The sequence below is a fragment of the Centroberyx gerrardi genome, chromosome 8, assembly GCF_048128805.1.
Source record: "Centroberyx gerrardi isolate f3 chromosome 8, fCenGer3.hap1.cur.20231027, whole genome shotgun sequence".
In the NCBI taxonomy this organism is placed as follows: Eukaryota; Metazoa; Chordata; class Actinopteri; order Beryciformes; family Berycidae; genus Centroberyx; species Centroberyx gerrardi.
Genome location: NC_136004.1, coordinates 20,030,313 through 20,052,614, shown reverse-complemented (window position 1 = coordinate 20,052,614; position 22,302 = coordinate 20,030,313). Strand labels below are relative to the sequence as shown.

The 22,302-nt window shown below is 45.2% G+C and overlaps 1 protein-coding gene across 1 annotated transcript in view; it reads left to right on the top strand.

The window, feature by feature from the left end:
• The window catches only part of sema6a (sema domain, transmembrane domain (TM), and cytoplasmic domain, (semaphorin) 6A), a 103,056-nt gene that overhangs the window by 35,077 nt on the left and 45,677 nt on the right, over nucleotides 1-22,302 (top strand). Inside the window, exons 2-5 of the mRNA XM_078285077.1 lie at nucleotides 8,837-9,008; nucleotides 10,086-10,203; nucleotides 19,856-19,916; nucleotides 21,565-21,627. Of these exons, the coding sequence (XP_078141203.1) occupies nucleotides 8,909-9,008; nucleotides 10,086-10,203; nucleotides 19,856-19,916; nucleotides 21,565-21,627 (342 nt within the window). The 5' untranslated portion in view covers nucleotides 8,837-8,908. The remainder of the gene's footprint in view (nucleotides 1-8,836; nucleotides 9,009-10,085; nucleotides 10,204-19,855; nucleotides 19,917-21,564; nucleotides 21,628-22,302) is intronic.

Sequence of the window (22,302 nt, the reverse complement as noted above, 5' to 3'; positions counted from 1 at the left end):
TTTATGACTGAAACGGAGGTAAATCATTGTACAGCGTATCTGCTGTATATCGAGCTCAAGGTAACAAGGTTTTTGATGGCTTTTACTTCTATCTTTGGTCACATGAACGACGTAACAATTTATGATACCTGTCTGCTGATGTTTCCCAGGAAATTGTGATTTGCATTTAGGAGATTGGCTCTGTGTTTCCTTAAACAGACCTGCTGTATGCTGTATTGGAGTGCTCAGGGTGCAGTTATTGAAGATGCAAAATTGGTAGATTGTTAAAATGTGATACAGTTCAACATAGTGCAGAGGTTGTTAAATACTGAGAGAGAGAGTGAGAGAGGGAGAGGAATAAAGAGAGAGAGAGAGAGAGAGAAGAGGTGACATTAGGGACAAAATAAAGCACAGATAAAGATGATATCGCACCTTGTACAACTCTGAAGCACACCTATTATGGAGAAGCAGGAGGCTGTGAGATGTGAAAACTGCACCAGATACAACAATAGCAAACCATCACACCTCTTACTCAGTCCCTGCAGGCTACCTGCTTATATCCTGTGTCTGCTTTTCCAGTTTAGTCGCAAGGAAATGAGGGGGGGAAAAATAACCAGCTGCATAAGTTGAATGTCAAAGCATGCAAAAAAGCCAAACTTGTAAATGCAGTCTGAACTTTTGGGAGGCATTGAGAGTTGAACAGGGTTTTGCCGGATGTTTTGACAGCTATGCCACCGTTCTGTACCGCAGCACAAGGTGAAGGACGAGATACTACTTTCACACTGCTGCTATTTTATCACCAAAGTCTCCTTCCTGAGTTTCTAGATATAACAGAGTTCATGTCAGGTTGAAGACACTGGTGCATGCTTTTCATGACTTCATGCATGCATACAATCTAACTTTATGTCTATTCAGTCAAGGTCCAGCAAGAATAAGGATAAAAATTTCCATTTCTTTCCACCAAATCCTCCTTGTATATTTTATATCTGCAGTAAAACCACTTAGTGAGTTGCAGCTTCATATTGACTTTGAGACTTTTCTCATTTACAGCCTAGGCCTGTCGAGAAAAAGGGTTTGTAACTATCCAGCTCTTGGCCAGAATTACAGCTATTGTTTTATTGATTTCTCATCCTCGTTTATCTAACTGCGGGAAAACTACCCCAAGAACACACTGTCCCTCAGCTACTTCTCCTAGACTCCTCTAAACACCCAAACTCATTTCGGCTGTGACTCAGAGAACTTGCATGCATGAATTGCTGTAAGTCTATCAAGTTGTCTTTTTCCCGTCTGAACCAGTTTTTTTTTTCCCCCTCCCAGAAATTACATAAAAAACTCATTTTAAGGCTCATGCATTTTGGATTTGGAAACGCTTAACCAGAGACGCACAGAAATAGATTTTTCTGTTATGCGTCTCCCCTCTCTGATGGCTTAGTTGATGTTTACTGAGGATGAAAGCCTGGAGAAGCAGTGCTTAACTCCTTGCTTTAAATCTTATCTCTGGTACTGTGAGCCTCTGCATCCATTTAGTTCGCCCTGTATCGGACACACTTTTCTAGACACACTGTCACACATTTTCAACCCCGAGCAGCCTAATTTAAAGCGCTACTTGACTCACCAACCTTCCAGGCTCAAAGACTCAGGTCTGTATCATGACTTAGCACAGCATGGCATGGCATAGCATAGCCTGAAGGCACCCCGCAGTCGGCCTTGGTAAAGTGAGTTTCCAAGTAAAATGTGCATTATGCCGTGTGACAGTTTCAACACCCCTATCGCTGCTCCACAGGGCTCCGTGCTTCACTCATTCCGGCATCTCTCTCTCTCTCTGTGGAGTTAATGTGGCATTTAGCTCAGTGACATTCTGCCGTTTTTACCGCTGTTTCCTCTCCGCCGTACCTCGGGAGAAACACTGAGCCTCATTGAGTCTCTGCATTCTCCATCTCATGCTCTTTTGACCAATTCCGTGGTTGCGCCTGCACGGTCAAACTCAACATTAGACAGGGCGCTAGGTGATCTTTACTCAAACTGACAAACTATTCTCTACAGTATATCCGTCTCTCTATTTTCAGCAGCTGTATGGATCAGCAAAACCATGGCGCTACAAGGCATATGAATGGAAAAGGGATAACCAGGGCGATTTCAGACAGTCGGAAAGGCAGGCAGAGTCGCATCAGACCAAATAGATAATTGGATCAAAAGAGACAGAGAGAAGGCCATGCGATACCAAGCCTTTCCTTATCAGCGGCAATTTTTTCTGCTTTGCCCACACAGCTCAGTATCAGCTGCTTCCAGATTGTTGCCCCGCTTGCACCATCCCCAGCTATGATTGACAGGCCTGGAAAAGGTTCTGATATTTAAATGTGTAACCTCGTTCTTTTTTTGGGGTCAATCTCTTAAGCACCAGTTGTGAGCGTGCGATGTGTGATGTGTGTTTGAGCTCTTTGTTTGTGTGTGTGTGTGTGTGTTTGAATGTGTGTCACAGAGTGGGGGCTTGGTTTTGAGCTTCATAAATGGTTTTTCCAGACAAAGCAAAGAAGCAGCCTGCACCGCAGTGCGGAGCGAAGAGAGAATTAGGGGGATGAAGGGAGCAGAAGGGAGCAGAGGTGACAAGGGGGGGAAAGGGAGGAAGGATGGGGTACTATAATAAATGTTTTTATTAAGTCGTTGAGAGGTAGTAAGGAAACAGGGAGGGGGGGGATGTCTTGTGGGCATGAGAGACAAAGAGTGAGAAAGAGAGAGAAACTGAGAGGGTGAGAGACCCAGATCGACAAGAAGAAAAGGTGTAAGAGAGAAAGAGTTTTGGGCCATGTTCAAGAATGTTTACAGCTCAGACTGGCACAGTTGCACAGTATTTTTGTGAATATTTTTTTTCTGAGGACTGACCTTTTGGAAATCTAACTCAAGTCCTAAACCTTCAGGTGCTGAAGTTTTCCAGAATAGTTATGGGAACCCATCTAAGTCTCAGCAAGATAACTTTTGTTCTTGACCTACTAAAAAAACAAAACAATGCAGTTTTAGGTAGTTATCTTCTCTCAGCTGTCTCTGCTGTTGTTCTGCTACTGGCAGGGTTGGTGCGATGTCAGTTTACTTTGGATCATGCTCATACAGAGAACGCCCATTAGCCTCCCCTCCTCCTCCTCCCCTCTCCGCTCTCCTTCCTTTCATTTGCTGTGCTTCCTTTCCTTTCCTTTCTTTTCCTCTCCTCTCCTCTCCTCTCTCTCCCCTCTCACTCTCTCTAAATTCCTATCACACTTTTACATTTTTTTTTTTGTAGATCAATGATACATTGCTTTGAAGAGTGTCCTCAATACACTCTGGAAAGGATATCCATTGCTTTGCAACAGATAATTGTTTTTAGTGATTAAGAAGCACAGAAGCATGTCCAGGCCTAATGGCTTTTAGATCACAGAGGCAGAGTTATAAAGATAGCAGCTTATCTCCAGTCAGTGAATGTCTTTGTTATGTTTCTGTTATTCCTAGTTGGCGGTACGCCTCTGTTCTCTGTTGTTCACTCTCTCTCTCTCTCTGTCTTCTTTCTGAGTCTTTGGCCCCTTTCCAGAATCAATCCGTCACCTCTTTAAAGGGAGACGTTCTTGCATTTAGGCCTCTGTTTCAATAAAGGGCCTACAGCGACGGGGTGCCTCATTCATGTCCACTTCATTGTCTTTTAATAATCAAACCATGATGGATTACCTCCATGCAGATATTCATCTGAAAGCAACATCCAAGGGAGGAAAAATGGGGGAGGAAAAGGAAAACACCAATGTGCTTGAAGGACTATTTGATGTCATTTCATTTGTGGGCGTGTGCATGTGTATGTGTGTGCGCGTGTGTACTGTACGTGGGTGTGTGTGCGTATGTGCATCGGTGTGTTTATATTGGATGCTAGTTTGGCTCTTGTTCTCAGAGAGACAGGCAGGTCCCTCCCTCTCTCTCTCTCCCTTATCATGGCCTCCTGGGTTCAGGCAGACAGCTCCTCCCGTCTTTTCTGTCTGATTTATCAGGCCGGGGCTGACAAGTGTAAACACCTGCCAGGGTATCCACCCAGTATGGGAGCCCTAGGTGGTTGGATGTGTTCCATTTCATATCCCCATATGGTAGATCACTGCATTATTCTCACCTCGCTGTCTCTCATCCCCCGCTCGTTGCCTCCAAACCAGTCTCTTCTGCTCGGTCCTCTTCCTCTCTCGCCTGCTCTCACACCTCTCCCAACCCCATTTCCTCCAGCGTCTCTCCTCCCTCTCATTCCCAGCATGCACGTGAACAGGTGCTACTATGGATGGTGGTCTTTACATCTCTGGCTTTAGTAATATAGCATTTGTGTGGTTGAGTTGTAAATGTGTACCTTTTTAGTGTTAGTGTAGGCTAGTGTCAAGTGTGTTGGTGAGTGTGTGTGGGTGGGTGTGTGTGTGTGAGTTTGTGTGTTCACGCCCATGTGCAAGGTCTGTGTCTGCTCTCTACCAGACGTGAGGTTCTCACACTGGAGAAACAACTGAAGATGCTGAAATTACCTCGCTGTTGCTCAAACACTTCTAACATCTCTTTCTATCTCTCTTCGATTCAGTCTTCAATTCCATTCCAACAACCTTTATCGCCATGAGAGGCTACAGTGTCCTCGCCAAAGCAACTGGTTACAAAGAAACATAATGAGAAAGAATAACAACTCTCTCTCTCTCTCTCTCTCTCTCTCTCTCTCTCAGACACACACACACACACACATGCACACACACGTCAGCGGTTTGAAGCACTCCTATAAAGTCCATCATCAACAGGTCTACTCAGATGTAATTAAATGGCAGTCTCTCACTTCACTGCACAGTCTGATGGATAGCACAGTGGGGGCTTTAGGAGATGAATGGCTAGGAACTCCCCAAAATTAACCTGTTGTGTGTGTGTGTGTGTGTGTGTGTGTGTGTGTGTGTATGTGTGTGTGTGTGTCAGGGAGGAGGTTCTCTGACTCTCCCTCTCTCTCTCGCTCGCATGTCTGCCCATCCATGCATTCGCGTGTGCGTCTGCATCTGCATCTGCGTTCTGTGTTTGTAAGTGCAGTTCACTACATGCACTTTGAATTAGATGCCTGGTAACGTTTCCTTCCTCTCCCTACGTGAGCCCCCTGTGGCTGACCTTGTCGCTGTAATGAATGTGTGTTATTGTGTACGTCTCAGCTCCATGCACCCATAGCTAACATGTTGATGCAACAGCAGCGATAACATCATTAGGCCCGATAATGTGTTTATTGTTAAAGCTAATGCAGTTTGGGGCTGCTGCTGCCCCCGTGGGGCTGCTCAGTCTGGGGAGAGAAAGTGTATGTATATGAGTGTGTGTGTGTGTGTGTGTGTGTGTGTGTGTGCGTGTGTGTGTGTGTGTGTGTGGGTGGGAGGGGTGATGTGTTAGTTTGTCTACCTCTAGTTGTGTGAATTTGTGTTTTTTAGTGTGTGTGTGTTTGTATACTTCTAGTTGTCTATTTCTACTTCTAGCTGTGTGCATTTGTATCCTACAAGGCTGCAAACTGGGCTGTGACTGTTCGTGCGTGTGTGTGTGTGTGTGTGTGTGTGCGTGTGTTTGTGTGTGTGTGTGTAGGTATTTCATAAGATGGTGGGTATGTAGAAGCATTCTGGGGGGTCCTTGTGTTTTTATTACCTGCTGGTGGCCTCCTGCCAGCATCCTGCTTGATTAACTCTCCCCTCTGCTTTACACATACATACATACACGCACACGCGCGCGCACACACACACACACACACACACACACACACACACACACACACACAACCAGCTACTTTATCACTGAGAGTGCGGGAGGTGTGTAAGGGAATAGCAGCTAAGGTTCTCAAAATGTTATTTTCTATTAAAAGCCTGAGGAGGACGTACAGGGCTACACTGTTTCTCTTTATGTCTCCTCTTTGGTTTTCTTAGGTTAGCTTTTACAACAGAGGAAATCCATATACTTCCACCTGCACTACTGTGGTTTTTGGTAGTAGATAATTTATTGTTGAAGTTTGCACACATGTTTAATCATTAATCCCTGTCAGACGTTCTGTGTGTGTGTGTGTGTGTGTGTGTGTGTTTTTACAGAAGTCTACAGTGCTGTGCAAAAGTAGCGTTTTCGATCAGGATTTAACACACACACACACGCACGAGGAAGCAATTTGCTCTTCCACAAAGAGTGTAATTCGGTAAAGACAGACTGCGTTTCCCTCCCTCCTGTTACTCATGTGTGGCAGCTGGTAATGAAAGGGCCATTTGAAGGCTTAGAGTTTCACTTAAGTCATTTTGTGCTCAATTTATTTTGTGTATTACAGGAGGCAGTGTGAGATGGTTTGGCTAACACCCCATTGACATAGATGGAGGACGCATCTCGCCTTCAGCTGCCACCATTTTGCAGCGTGTGTCTTATGCATGATAAATGTCTGGAGTAAAATTAGTTTCCTGAGATTAATTTAATCGAACAACAACAAACTACAACATCTACATTCAGACGGAGAACGCAGCTATTGTAGTCTATGCTCTCTATTTAACATTCTGAATCTAACATAATCAAGTCCTATACAGAAATATAATTATAGAACCATTCCCATTAATCAGACTGTGGTATTGAGTTGGTTCCCATCTTGTTTTCTCCCTCTGTACATCCTCCATTTGTCATTCATCCTGCTCAGCTCCCTCAGGGCCAACCTCTCTGCCTCATGCCACTTCCTGCTCATCAGTCAATCAATTACTGGAGGACTTCCGGGTCAAGGTTCATGAGACAAACCCATTCCAGTCCTCTACAGAGGTTTATTCTACTGTAATAAGAAAACAAAGAGTGTTAGATAGAAAAATCTGCCCCAGCTTTATACAAAGATTTGCACAAAGCGATAAAGCATAGTGCAAGTGTAGCTCAGTCAACCTTCGCTGGATGAAAAAAGGAGAAGGTGAAGAAAAATCTATTTTAGTATTTTTCAATATTATTAAATGTACAGTATGGAACAAAAACAGAGTGTTAAGTATGAGGGGAATAGGCCAATAGGGAGGGAGGGAAGCGAATGAGGGGGGGTGGGCTCGTGAGATCAAGGTCGTATCCAGGCTTTAGTATTGGTATTCTCCTCAGTGTTAAAGTGATTCTCCCAATGAATAGCGTTTTCATTCCTCTCCTGAATGAGATTCACAGGAGCATGGAGGGAGAGAGAGAGAGACAGAGAGAGAGAGAGAGAGAGAAAGAGGGAGGCAGAGAGAGAGAGAGGGGCAGAGAGAGAGAGAGAGAGAGAGAGAGAGAGAGAGAGAGAGAGATAACAAAGGGGAGAGAAAGTGAGTCCCTCTCACTCTCACTCATGCTCCATCCTTCCTCCCCCTCTTCATTCCCCCTTGGACACACAATAGCGAATGAAAATACGGTGTGGGATAAACAACTTTTATCAGACTGGAGCAAATGAAATCGACCATTTTATTCAATTCCTCATCCCTAAAGCATCCCAGACCCCATCTACCCAGCTACTTCTCACCCCCACAGCTGAAAGGGGGAAAAAAAGGTGCTCTATGTAAATTAAATGCTTTATTCCTGATTAGATTACAGACGCAATAATTGTCTTGGATGATTTATGGGTGTAATTTGTTGCCACAAACTGCAGTAAGAAAAGCTCAGTTGCCATGGTAGATGGAATGAAGACATCAGATCAGCACAATGTGGGGCATCTGCTATAAATCCACTCAACCGTCAGTGGGCAAATTATATATTTTTAGAGGACAGGAGAGAAATGTGATGATGTGGAGTGTTGATTAATTAAAACTATAACAATTATATAGCACAACATTAGACAATGTGCTAACCTGCTGGCAATACAGTTTATACCAAGAGATGAAGGTAAAACCATCGGGAAACAGGTTTAAAAACACCAGCTTTCTTTTGCAGGGACCGGACAATCCTACAGCCGCAAGGCATCGCTCTTATCGAGTGAGAATAGGGAGTCTGTAGTCAACAGTTGGCATTTAAAGTAGACTACTGTACAAGTGCGACGAGAAATTAAATGAAGAGGAAAGAAAAGAAGGTGCAAGCCTCCAGGTGGCTCTTAAACCACTGCTGTGGTACTATGGAGTTGTTCAATAGGCACAGTGATACACAGGCCACAGTAGAACACCTCCACCCTGCTTCTACTGTATCCTGCAGTAGCACTGCTGAGCTTTTACAAACAATTCCTCTCGGTGTGTGGAGTGAAGACGCAGCGGCAGCAATGTAGAAAAGATGTAAAAAGTAAGACTTAGGATTTGGGATTGCTACTCTTGTAGGAGACTGACAAGTGGGAAATGAGGTACTTGCCACGCCATCCCTCTCCAGCTCCAGGTACTGCGGATACTCTACAGCAGGCTAATCTCAACAAGAGCTCTCCCACTTCACTAAGACCCTGTCACAGAGAGAGACGGAGAGAGGGAGAGGGAGAGAGAGAGAGAAACAGAGAGAGGGAAAGAGATCTTCTCTGCCTGACATCGATCTATGACGCATATTACCACCCTAATCCAATTAATTCTGTTTCGCTTGCGACGCAGCTCACTTGAGTCATCAAAAATGCATATATAAATATATCTCTGACAGATTGCAACGGGCCGTGCAAAATGCACAAACAGCTAATTCAGGTGGACTTGAATTTGTTGGGCTAACTCCTTTCTTTTCCTGCCTCTGCTCGCCTCCCCCAGTATCTGCATTCTTTGTGTGAAGTAGGAAAGTAATTGAGGAGGCAGTCAGGTGGATTTGGATTTGTTTGACAAACTTTCTTTTTTTTTTCTCTCTCTCTTTTCCTCCCACCTTCCCCCCGGCTCCTTCCCTTTCCCTCTCTCCTTCTCTCTCGCCCCTCCTCTCTTGTCTTCCTCCTCTGTCTCTGTTTCTGCAGGCTGAGGTAAATCCGTAGTAGAGGACCAGCAGTAGCAGCAGCAGCAGCAGCAGCAGCAGCGTTGGTGCGACCATGAGGTCAGAGGCCTTGTTACTCTACTTCACGCTACTGCAAATAGCCGGGGCGGGCTTCCCCGAAGACACAGAGCCGATTAGTATCTCACACGGCAACTGTGAGTATAGCTCTCTCTCTCTCTCTCTCTCTCTCTCTCTCCCTTTCTCTCTCTCTCTCTCTCTCTCTCTCACTCTCTCTCTTTCTGTCTCTCTTTCTTTCTTTCTTTCTTTCTTTCTTTGTCTTCGTCTCCCATACTGTACTTGCCAACCATCACCTCCTCCATTACCTTGCACCTCCTTCCCTTCTTCCCTTCCTTTCTTCCTTTTTCTCCCTACTCTTACCTCCTCTCATCACAAGTCCTCCCTTGCTCTCTGCCTGCACCCTTTTCTCCCCTCCCCTTTTGTCTTCCACCTTTTATCCCATCACAAATCCCCCTCTCCGCTTCTCTCTCACTCTTTCTATCCTCTTGCTCCTCTACATCCCCCTCAACCCTTGCTCCCCCCCCCCCCCCCATCTCATCCTCCCCCCGCTGAATACATTTTGATGGCATGGAGTGTAATTTGGCGCCCAAGGATAGGCCCTCTACACACTAAAATGGAGGACTTAAAGCAGCATTTGAAACGGAGCCCACCCCACATCAAAGGATAATCCGCTATTTTTCTGTTGGGCTCCTAATGCTGTGTGTGATAGTGTAAATACTGTGGCAGGCTAAAAAGATATGCTCATTGTTCTCTCTCTCTCTGTTCCTCTCTCTGTCCCGCCCCATCCTACTCTCTCTGGGCATAACGCTGTATCTCCTGGCCATGAGAGTTGAAACAGTAGCCAGCCAACCTCACAAAGACCTGCTTTTCTATCAGACTGTTTATTCAAAGCAGCTGCTTTCATCCAAAGCCACTTACAATACAACGATTGCACGGTACAATACAGTGCATTTTTAGCCTACAATTTATGGTCTCAGTAGGATTTCAACCTACAATTTTGGTGGACTCTTCTCATCCAAGAAGACACATGGGATGACATTTGACCCCAAAACCTTTGGCTCACTTGACAAAAGTCATTTAATCCTTAAAAAAAAATCACATAAGGAAAGTGATAAATTCACGTTTCACACAGTTATTGCTCCTATTACAAGGGTTGACACCTCTGAAGGGTTTAATTTCTGTACCGGTTGTCTTCACTCTTCTTCTCCCTGCAGACACAAAGCAGTATCCAGCGTTTGTGGGCCACAAACCTGGCAGGAACAACACACAGCGGCACAAATTGGACATCCAGCTCATCATGATCATGAACAGGACTTTATACATCGCTGCCAGGTGGGTTCCCACTGCTGTCAGATGGATGTTGACAATATGACAGAAGCTGTTTGGTCAGATTGGCCACATCCAGGAGATCTACTGACCCCCAAAATACTGTAGCTATTTCAAACAGATAGATAGATAGATATATAGATAGATAGATACATACATACATACATACATACATACATACAAGGAAATACTCCAAGCTACTACAAGTTTGAACCCCTTTGTGGAATACAAGGAAGTGCAGATCACTGTAGATTAGGATTATTTAAACTGAGCAAGTACGATTCCACCAGGATTACTGGGTCCTTTATCTCCCTCTCTCATATTACAGATGTTGATTGAAGCCGACTTCCAGTTATGAATGATTCTTGGAATCTGATGCCAGCTGAGGATACAAAATAAATTGTGAACATGTGATCCCGTTTTAACTCAATAATGTCTGTGGCTTGTGAGATGAACTGCAGCAAGGGTATCGAGCTCAAGTTTGGCACCCTGCTGCGCTGTTTTTCTTTTAGAGTTTTGGGAGTCAGGAGGGATTGATTCAGAGCAAAATGCTGAGACGATAATCAAGACATTCTCTAAAGCACACTGCTGTCTGGACGTTTTCTTTCTTCTCTTTCATTACCCCTTTGTTGTTTTCTATTTCAGGCTCTCTGTCTGCAAAAACCCCTTTTACCTCAAACAATATCCCTGAAGACTTGTGCCCCTTTTTTTGAACATCCAGGCACACGCACGCGCGTGCGTGCGCGCACACACACACACACACACACACACACACACACACACACACACAGATGGATGCTAGTGATGAATAAAAATCTAATATGAAGGAAAGGAAAAGAGTCTCAAATTTTATAGAAAAGACAAGACTGTTTTTGAGTTAGGAAACATCACCTCATAATCCAAAAACATCTTGAGTGCCTACATGCACCATTTCCAGTATGAATGTATCTTGAAGCACTTACCAAAAATTGTTTTGCTGCACACAGTGTGTTACATAAACACCAGTAATAGAGGAGTTTTGACTCTTCCACTTTATTTGCAGCTCAGGTGCCACCACAAATTGATTTTCAAAACTCTCTCTCTCTGTCTAGCTGTTTACTTCCCTGTCTATCACCTGTCTGTATTGCCTTTTGTCTGTCCATCTCTCTGTCTTTCACCTGTTTGTCTTTCTGTTTTTGTATGACTGAACTTACAAAGCTAATACGCCCTAGTAATGACAGCATTGCGAGGCACAGAGAGAACCGAAATTGATTTTGCTTCTCTCTCATCGTTAGTATTATAGAAACCCTCACGTTGCTTGGCCTAGGCGAAGTGAGCTATCTGTGAACCAGCCAGGCCCATGACAAAAAACATCAAGAGGCAGATTCACCTTCAGTGCAGCGTTGAGCATACACTGTTAAGGCAGCAGTGGAAAGGTGCTAATAAAATGGATCCTTATCAGCTTGTGTTGTGGCGTCCATGGCTAATTGAGTGGCAGGCTTGATTGGATACTGTTGAAAGCCACAATAGGGGTCTTTCTTTGTTTTCCTCCCAAGCATGTCAAATTAAGTGGCTGTATGGGGGAGGCTGCTGCTTTAAGTGGCGGAGCTTTTTAACACATCTGTGGCCATTAAGAGGAGGTGTGTGTTGGGGAGAGTGAGAGAGAAAGAGAGGGCCGAAGAGTGTGTGTGTGTGTGTGTGTGTGTGTGTGTGCGTGTGTGTGTGTGTGTGTGGTGGGGGGGCCGGAGTCTCTGGTCTGCCTGTCGCCCACCTGCTCCAGAGGGGGCTGCAGGGGCCTGAGGGGTAGGAAAGGGAAATGAGACACAGAGGGTTTATTGGAGGGGTGTGTGTGTCAGTGTGTGTGTGAGAGAGGGTGTGTGTTACCCAGTTTAGTATGCTACCCAGTTGTTGAAAGTATTTGAAAGTATTCTTGAGTGTGATGTGTGGGCATGTGTGTGTGTGTGTGTGTGTGTGTGTGTGTGTGTGTGTGTGAACATATGTGTGGTGGTGGCGGACGTGTGTGTGTGTGTGTGCGTATGTGGGCGTGCCTGTGGGTGCGGGTGCGGGTGCTATGTGTGTGTCTGTGTGCCTGTGATCCTGTCTGCCTGCTCAGTTGCGCATGTGTTTGCGCACTCAACTGTGTGTGTATGTGTGAGGTCGCTCGGTGCATCGGTCCCACACTTGCATACTTGCTTAAAGCAGACGGGAATTCTGACACATGGTTTGGGAATGTGACCCTGGAATAACTGGAATGGCTGTCTTAGATTAGACTGAGTTGGATGGCCACCATTGATTCTGACAGAGAGAAGAAGGTTGGAATCGATAACATGGACGCACCAATGACGGCCCGTGCACTAAGATCCATCAGCACTAACAGGATATCGATGAAGACATGGACAAGTTGAATGACAAACAGTTTAAGGCAAATAGCACAGACAATCAGCCCTAGAGAAATCAATGTGAAAGTGAGTCAACGGTCAACTCAGCAAGACAGCTAGAGCTATGAAACAACAAACAATGCCGCAGAAAAAAAAGCTCCGGCAGTATGAAACATCAATAGTTGCTTTTATGATGGTTGTCCAGTCGAATGACTTGTTTATTCTGTGGCCAGCATCACAGAGCCTTGCCATCATGCCTCTAGACCAATGAGCCTCAGTTCTTGGTGCGCGGCAGCTTGCAGATGGCCGCTGTGAACACAGTCCAAAGCCCAACACTGTTTCAGGCTGTTTTTTGAATGGCTGCTCAGTGTATTAAATCCCTTTGGCTCCTGTTTCAGCACTGGCAATAAAATCACAAGCTCTTTTAGCAGTGAGATGCATACAAACATGGCCACTGATGAAATTGTAAATAGACAAAAGTGGCTTAATCCAGAGAGAGAAATAGTCAAATCTTTGGCAACGGTGGAACTCAGCAACAGATGCAGCGATTGATAATTCAGTCTCGGTCTTCAGCAGCGTTGAATGAAATGCATTGATTTGGTGGAATCAGATGCAGGCCTGTTTTGGCCGTTATTTTGACAAATATTGAAGAAAATGGCCTCCCTTGATGAGGTCATATACCTTTTCCAATATGTGTGAAATATCATTAGCCCTCAGACTCATAGATATTGAATGTTGGTTATGAATTCAGTTCAGGACTAGTTTAGTCTTTTAATATGCTGCATCTTATTCCACATCTCAGTTCCTATCAAGTATATTATCCACACGACAGGACTGCCTGCTAAGATATTAGGCTGCTGCCTTTTCATATGCAGACTTTCCAAAAGCCTCCGATTTGTTCAATTTTAACAAGGTGGACAGTGGGCTGGGTATAGTGGTGATTTCTCTCACTTTTCCACAAAATCTGTCATTAGCAAGAGGAATGCATTGCAAAAGTTGTGTTAACAAGACACACTTCATATCACTCTCTGTACACAGAACTGCAAGAATAAAAATAGAGTTGTTAGTCATGAATTGTAGCGAGAAGTCTTAGGAACTAAACAGATTTGTTTACGTTTAAGAAGATAAATGTTCTGTCATAGTAATGAGCATGAAATCCAACCTTGTAAGAAGTTTACTGTGTTATGTGCATCTGCTGTTTCATACATTTTATGTTAGCAACCAACTGTACATTATCTGCGATGCACACTAAGACATGATGTATCTTAGAGTATGGCTAATGAACATAAAAACTAAAGCTTAATGGTTTATGTGTATCTGCTGGCGTATGTGTTTTAGGTGTTCAGCAGCAGAGTCACGCTCAGTAAAAGCAATAAACTGTTCTTGATGCAGCAGGAGATGGACGCTGGAGGATTCGTATTCCAATGGTCCATATTTCATGGCCACAGTACACTATGTACAGCATTCAGGGGAAATTCATCATTGTGAAATGGGAGATTTATCATTCTGACCACTTCTATCTATGTGTGCGTCTGTGTGCGCATGCGTGTGTGTGTGTGGATGTTTGTGTGCATATGGGTGTGTGTGTGTGTATGTGTGTGTGTGTTGTGTACAATTACATCCCTAGCAATACATGTACCTCATCATGATGTGTGCTCTCCACCCTTATGCCTGTGTCTTAATAGTGCGGGTGTTGTGTGTATCGGGGTGTGAGTGTGAGTGTGAGTGTGCGTGAATGTGTGTGTGTGGGTGTGCGTGAGTGAGTGTGTGAATGTGTGAGTGTGTTCAGTCGATGGATTTGATTGAAGCCGCTAGCCAGCAGTCAGAGAGGGACTTATCCTAACTTTAAGCTCCGCTATCTGGTTTTTCCTGCTTGGGGAAATCAAGTAGACCTCTGTCAGTCCTGAGGATGTCAATACAGACTGTGTGAGTGTATGTGTGTGTGTGTGTGTGTGTGTGTGTGTGTGTGTGTGTTACTGTATAGCCTGCCTAGCGGGCATACCCCAGGTCTCTCCACATGCAGGGCATAGTCGCCATTCCCGGCCCTCAATTGGCCCTTACCATGGTAACGCCAACCACACTCTGTTTACACCCCTCTATGAATCTGGGAAGCATGGGAACCAGAGAGAGACAGAGAGAGAGAGAGAGACAGAGAGACAGAGAGAGAGAGAGAGAGAGAGAGAGAGAGAGGGAGCGGCAGCAAGAGAGAGAGAAAGGGGGCAGAGTAGAGGGACCAAAAAGAGAAGGCTTGTGGTTTAAGTTAGCACTCACTCGCAAGCAGGCACGAATGCATGCGCGCACACACAAAAATACAGATTACGTTTTCTCAGTCGAGTCCTCTGGAACAGTCGTGCCACTGTGGCCACTGTTCTTCCCTGCCGGGTCTCTTTGGGTCTCGCAGTGGAGGCCACTAGAGTCTCCATTATTGTAGCTGCACCAAATCCTGTTAAAACCCACTAATGACTCGGATTACACGGTTGCCTCCTCTCCCTCTCCTCTCAGCACCAGCAGTGACCAGCCACGTCCACACTCTGAAACAAAACTGCTGCGGGGTGAAAAAGCTTCCAGCTCCAATAATTATGATCACTTGAATTGAAGGTTTGAACGAAATCCACTCAAAACTCATCATAAAACTCGAAATGCATGGACAATAAAGCTTCTGCTTTTTTCCCCTCTTAATTCTTTATGGAGATTTTTTAGGCTTCCATCCAACAGCAGTGAAAGTGGTGATGTGAAAAATATTCAGAGACTACTGGGTCACTTTTTAATCAATGAAAGTAAATAAAGTCACACTATCATCACAACCATCAAACGCCTACTTGCAGGTGCGCTTGCTCAAACATGCACAGACACACGCACACACACACACACACACACACACACACACACACACACACACACACACACACACACACACACACACACACACATTCAAATGAAAATCTAGAGAGAATGTAGAATGCTATAGTGAGAACTTCAACCCCCCAAAAAGAACAACCTGCCTCAGCTTGGGGGGAGTGAACTCTGGCTTGTTGTATTTCATGCCACCACATCACTGAGGGCCTCTTGATGCCCCCGGCCCATTGAGAACCTCAAGATCTCCCTTCACAAGCTAAAGGTGCCCGCTGGCCTCCCCGCTCCCTCCCATCCACTTTGTGAGGAGGATTTGAACCAGTGAAAGCCAAAACAATGTACAATGGGCCCCCCTCTACCACCCATGATCTAGTTATGAAGAGAGCGGAATATGGGGAAAGAGGGTGATGAGAGAAAGGGAGAGGGGCGGGGCGGGGTGGATGGAGGGATGTGTAGTCATTTATTTTGCGGAAGGAGGGGTGGTGGCAATAGGTGCGGGGTGCATACTAATCACGTTCCCCTCTTTTCTGCCATCGGAGCGCGAGATGGTTTGACAAAGGCCCACCAGATGGACCAGGCTGGCCTGCGGTCACCCCAGAAGAAATGGGCTGTTATGAAAACCACATTCTTCCACACAAAGACCCTGTGTTCTCATGGGCGCGCATGGCTGCATGTCCGACGGAGACTCTCTCTGTCATTCTATTGCGCTCTTTCAATCTTACTCTCTCTCGCTCGCCCTCACTTGGTCTGCTCTCTCTCTCTCTCTCTCTTGATCATTCTCCTCCCTCTCTGTACCCATCCTTTTACAGTGTCCCCATATTTGTGTCTGAGAGGATATTTGCATACCTTCCATCCTACTCACACATTTTTGTCTCTGAATTTCAGGAAATGCGAAGCCCACGCCAAATGATTCACATTGACAGCCAATGTTCTGCATACCGCTTTTCAAAGCCTTCAGTTATTTTCTGTTCCTCAGAATCTCACGGTTTCTTTTTAATTTCGCCATCAACACCAGAGCCTGTAGATCCTTTCTGAGCACTTATATTTAATAAATGATAACATGGTACTTTATTAATCCCTGTAGGGAAATTCTTTTTTAAATTTATTTCCTCCCCATGGAGGTCAGCTACAGAAAAGTGCCACTGGAGTTGGCAGGAAGTCAGTGTTTTGCTCAAGGACACTCTGCTACCCTAGTACCTATTTCAGAAAATCAGTCTGATTCATTAGATACATTACAGTGGACAAAAAAAGGAGACAGAATAACATGCAACAATATTCAACACATGGAGTCACTAGTAGTAATATCATAATAATAATAAAATGTATTTGTATAGCACAGTGCTACAAAGTGCTTCACAAAGCAAGTACAAAATACAGCAGTACAACACAATAAAATAACACAAGTACATGGTATCCACTTAAAGGCTAGGTCACACTAGATGATTTAGGCGAGTTAGGTCATGGGGGGGTGGAGTGCGGGGTGGTGGGTAGTGGGGGGGCACTTGTCGGCGTAGATTATTCTGTAGTGTGAAGCGGTTCAAGACTGGAGGCTTTGGCTCTCCCGACATCTCCAGACCAGTTGGAGCCTGACAAGATTTTTTATCCAGATTTCTTCGGGCCCAGTCTGGCCGGACTCATGTAGTGTGAAGTGGTCCAAGACTCGCCAAGAAATCTGAGAGTGATCCTGGCAACAGTCAATGGGAGTTTAGCTCAAGGGGGAAGAAAGAGAGAATGAACTGGAAGTGAAATCGCTTTTAACAATAACTTCCCCTCGCATAGATAGCTTACATTACATTTAGAGTTAGAGCGAACTGTTCGGGGTGAATGGGAAAAAACATTTTCCCATTCACCCCGAACAGTTCGCTCTGCTGTGTGACGCCCCGTCTTTGCCGCATCTTTTGCCCAGATGGGACGGCAAGCATTTTGTCAAGACTAGTTGTTTAGTCTACTACTACTCTCCTCGGGCAAAATCTAAACAGTCTCGTAGTCTGAGCTATAGGCCACTAGGACATCCCCCTTCCCAGATCTTGACAACTCATGATGAGAAAATGTTTACAATCCAATGAAAATTCAGAGAACTAGCCACTAAGCAAAAAGATTCTCGTTTTTTCTTGAGAGTAAGAGTGCCTTAAGACCCTGCCACCTCTCTCTGACCTCTCTGTTTCACCCTGCAGAGGAATCAGTTTTAGAGGTATGACTCAAGGCCACAAGGACGTGAATGTGGCCATGTTGCAACATGAGCTCAGGTGCAGTGGTTAGGAGGGGAAAGGTTCTTTCTGTGTGTGTGTGTGTGTGTGTTTGGGGGAAGGAGGGGGTCCACTTGGACATGTGTGTGTTTGGAAAGCTGGTGTTGACACAGACACAGCCCCTCCATTGTCCTCCTACATCTCTAGTCAGGATGTTTGAGGGACGCCTCATTGCTTGGCTCTCTCTTATCTCTGCTGGAACCAAAGCCCCGGGGTTGGAAGGCTTCTGCCCTCGAGAACGCTGTCAGCAGCAGAGAGGCACAAGACAGGGAGCAGACTTGGGAAGGTTACTGTCAGAATCTATAGACCAACTCATTACACATTACTGATTACATTTTAAAATTGTAATCAGTAAAATAACCCACAGGATTACAAATCAATAATGTAATCTGACTGATTTAATGACTTTGATTTAGTTTTAGTTTGTCTTGTTTTCTATTTCTATGTCTTCTCAATCTTCTCTGTCTTTTCTATCTATAATTTTTAATGATTTTTTTTTAACTGTAACAAATTCCAGCTCCCATTTGTTCTTTTTGTGATCAAATTTGCTGTAATCCCATGACATGTATTCTGTTACTCTGGCAGTTAGGTGGAGGGAAACACTGAAACATAGGAGGGCTGTTCAGGAACCCTGGAAATTCAATCCAGATCAATTAGTCAGGGCAGTGCAATGGTAGTGCTACCAGAGAGCCTTAATGAAAAACATTTTGCTGTGGAGTTTGCGGTTTTGGCCTGAATTGCTCGATTTTATGTCACGGCAGACTGCACAGTGACAGTCAGCATCTGGCATTTGCTAGAGCAAGTGAACTTGAATCCAGAAAGGACACGGGACGCATCTCAATAATCTAAAGTGGATTCTTTTCCTTCCATACTAGAGAATAAAGTGTTTCACTGGACTGGAGGCAAGGAGAGGAGATGACCGAAATGGCGAAAGAAAGCAGAGCAAAGAAAGGCACAAGGAGGCAAAGGAAACAAACTAAAATTTCTCGACAACTTTGACAGCACTGGGATTGCGCCCGTGGCCTCACCGGAAATGTGTCCTCTCCCACTGAGAAGGCGGCACTGTTTTCTTAATTTTAACTGCTCTCAAAGATTAATTATTCAATTTAAGCGTCATGGCTGATAACGTACAGTAGACTGGGTTTTATCCTCGAGGAGATGGCGGGGGCCCCCAGGAAAGCAATATAAGTGGATTCATTTCAGGATGCCTGTTCCTCCAAAGACTTTATTAGATTTAGTTAATGAGAGAGCAAGGCAGGCTGCCTGGCTGAGCGCAGGTTGGGGAGCTAGAACATAATTAAGCCGTGAGTCTGACGATGCCACTGTTACACACTTTGATTAAAAACACATTCACCAGCTAATCTCCAACAAATTAAAGCAGTTACATCGTTTGGCACGGTCACCTTTGTCTCTCTCCTTCCTCCTCAAACAAAGTAACACCTTTTTCTTTCTTTCTTTCTCTTCCTCCCACACCCCCTCCACACCTTTTACACCCCCCCGCGCCCACCCCTGTCTGCACCTTAATTCTCCACGGTAGGTAGGTGTAGCTACATGCCCAGTCAGCCAGCCAGTCGGTCTGTCTGAGCGGTAGTTAACCCTTGTGGTTTTTATGTCTTCCATATGCCCTAGTGGGGCCTGTGTGGCTGGGTTGTGTCGCACAGGAGCGGCCCTGTGTATTTCCAGGCGAGCACACATAAGTCTTCTTGTCTGAGCTTTAATGAGTGTTAGTATAGATTTCCTGTGGCTCGAACACTAGGCTTAATTGACCTGAACAGCTCTGAGTGACTTGGCACCTCCCGTCTCAACCTCCCCCTCCTCCCCTACCCCCCCGCCAAGACCTTTCTCAGGGACAAAGAGGCTTTTGTCCCTTGGCCTACGCCACAGCGCTCTAAACCTTTGTTGACTGTTTCTGTCTGACAGAGCAAATCGCTCCGGCCTCCTTTTGTTTATTGTTATTTTTGTAAGTTTGAACAAAGTTTATACAAAGACCCATTTTCCGACGTTGTTTGCTGCCTGCAGGGGAAAGACAGAGGGAAGCGAGGAGAAAGAAAAGAAATGGGCTTATTGTTTGTTCAATTTTTGACTGTCTGACTGACTGTCTGACCTCTTATCTTCTTATCTCTCTCTCTCTTTCTCAATCTCTCTCTCTCTCTCTCTTTGTCTGTCTCTCTCTCTCTCTCTCTCTCCCTCCCTCCCTCGCAGGGATCACATATACACGGTGGACACAGACACTGCCAACAGCGAGGAGATCTTTTTCAGTAAGGTGAGTGAGGCGTCTGTCTCTTTGAGGACGTGTTGTTCTCAGCGCTCACACAGACACACTCTGATTGACAATGTAACCCTAATAACCTGGCTCTGACTGCGAGTGTGAGTGTGTGTGTGTGTGTGTGTGTGTGTGTGAGTGTGTGTGTGTGTGTGCTTACTCACCCGCTCACAGTCGCGAGTGAGCCAGTCCCGTACGCCATGATGACCTCGCTAAGAGCATTATCCAATCAATCAGTTAGCAAACCGTCTGCGTCATCCGCACTCATCAGTGGGACAACGGAAGCTCTGATGAGTGTGTGAAGGAAGCAGAGAGGAGAAGGAAGGAAGTGAGGAAGTGAGGAAGTGAGGGGGAGGAGCAGGGGGAGGGAGGTGAGGGAGAACGCGAGGAAAGGAGGGAGGAGGGAAGAGGGAGAGGGAGAGCAGGAGAAAACACGGGAGGGACGATGGTGAAGAACGAGCATAAAGACGGAAAAAGGGAGGGAGAGGTGAAAAGATGAGCAAGGGAGAGAGAAAGAGGGAGAGACAGCGGAAAAGAATGACAGACAGAAGAGAGTGGTGCAGTGAAGGGGACAATATCCCGTTGAATATTTCCAGACTATTCAAAAAAAAAAAAAAAGGGCTTTATATTTACATAGGCCCTTGGTAGTAATAACCCGCTCTCCATTCCATTCCATCCTCTCCACTTTGGCATCAGTTGCCCTGAAGATAATGCATGCAAACAGAATTCAAACAAGGCCCTTCTCATGTATACAATAACCCGCCACCCCTCCACCTCATCCACTTCAATGTCAAAGCCCGGCTAGTGGGTCTTAATGAGAGCGGGCTGCAGATGAAAGGCTGGTGGGACGTGGAGATTGATTGATGACTGAAGGTCTTTAATCAGTGGCCGGGCTCCAAACACGCTGTACAACAGCCCCGAGTACACACTGATCTACACCAGCAGCTTAGTGCTGACCCTCAGGCCAGGGCAGAGGTGTGTGTGTGCGTGTGTGTGCGTGTGTGTGTGTGTGTGTGTGTGTGTGTGTGTGCGGCTGACTGCCAGATATAGCTCAGCATTGACCGACAAGGTAGTGTGTGTGCCGTGTGTGACAATGAGAGAGCGTATATACGTTTGAGTGTATGGAGTTGACTGACAGGTATTGGTTAGCACTGACCCACAGGCCAAGGCAGTGTGTGTGTGTGTGTGTGTGTGTGTGTGTAATGATGGGCAGCCTATCAGACCAGAGAAATGAGCTCTCAGCTCTGAGGCAGGATCTGTCCTTGGATAGACTCCGTTCTGGTCCTGGGTCAGTATCGTATTTCCTCCCCTCTGGCAGAGAATTAGAACTTAAAGTGGGTAAACTGATCTTCAATCAGCGCTTGGAATAAAGTTCACCTCAGAGCAGGTGTCTCATGGAGGGAATCAATGCCAGGGAATCTAAGATGATGATTATTGATTGGATGTATAGATTGGTTATTGAGCTCTTTGTTGCTTTCTGTCGCTCTCTTGTTTTCTCCCTCCTGTCTCACTGTTCATCTTGTGTCGTTTCTCCATCTCTACACCTCTTTTTCTGTCTCTCTCTCTCTCTCTCTCTCTCTCTCTCTCTCTCTCTCCTTCTCTCTCTATCTATCTCTCTATCTGTTATTTCCATCTCTCTTTTCACTAGAAACTGACATGGAAGTCCAGGCAGGCAGACGTGGACACCTGCAGAATGAAGGGCAAGCATAAGGTAGAGAGAACTCACACACACACACACACACACACACGCACGCACACACACACACACACAGACAGGCTGAAAGTGAAGCACTTGGTAGAGTATTGCGCTGACACCTTGACTTCTTTTCCAGAAGGAGTGTTTGTATGAATGCCACACTATTCATCATGAAACACATCCTCAGCATATCATATATTATACAGCACACGCATGTTGTTACACGTGTAAGCACTCACACACATATATACACACACACACACACACACAGAAGGGACTGTGCAGGTGCAATAACACACTCCCTGTGGTTCGTATAACATTCCGCTGTCGCAATTTATAGAGAACATCTGTATGAATCTTCACATTGAATTGCAATGTAATTCTATTTCCACTGGATTTATGTTCTAGCAAAACTGTGAATATGTGTGTACACTGAATTATGATTTCATTATTGTTCTAGAGGGACATTGCATGGTGCATTAAAGTCTCAACATGTTTTTGTGTACCATGAGGAAACACTACATTTCATGATTATACGCCTGATGTTTGTTATGCATGCCTCTCTCTTGTCTGTGTATGATTACATGCAGTATTTCAAAGGGAATAAAGCAGAGGAGCCTTTCGTTGTAACAACCGCATGTGGATTTCACTGTAATACTGTCTATTCAGTAACACATAAACACCTTCTTT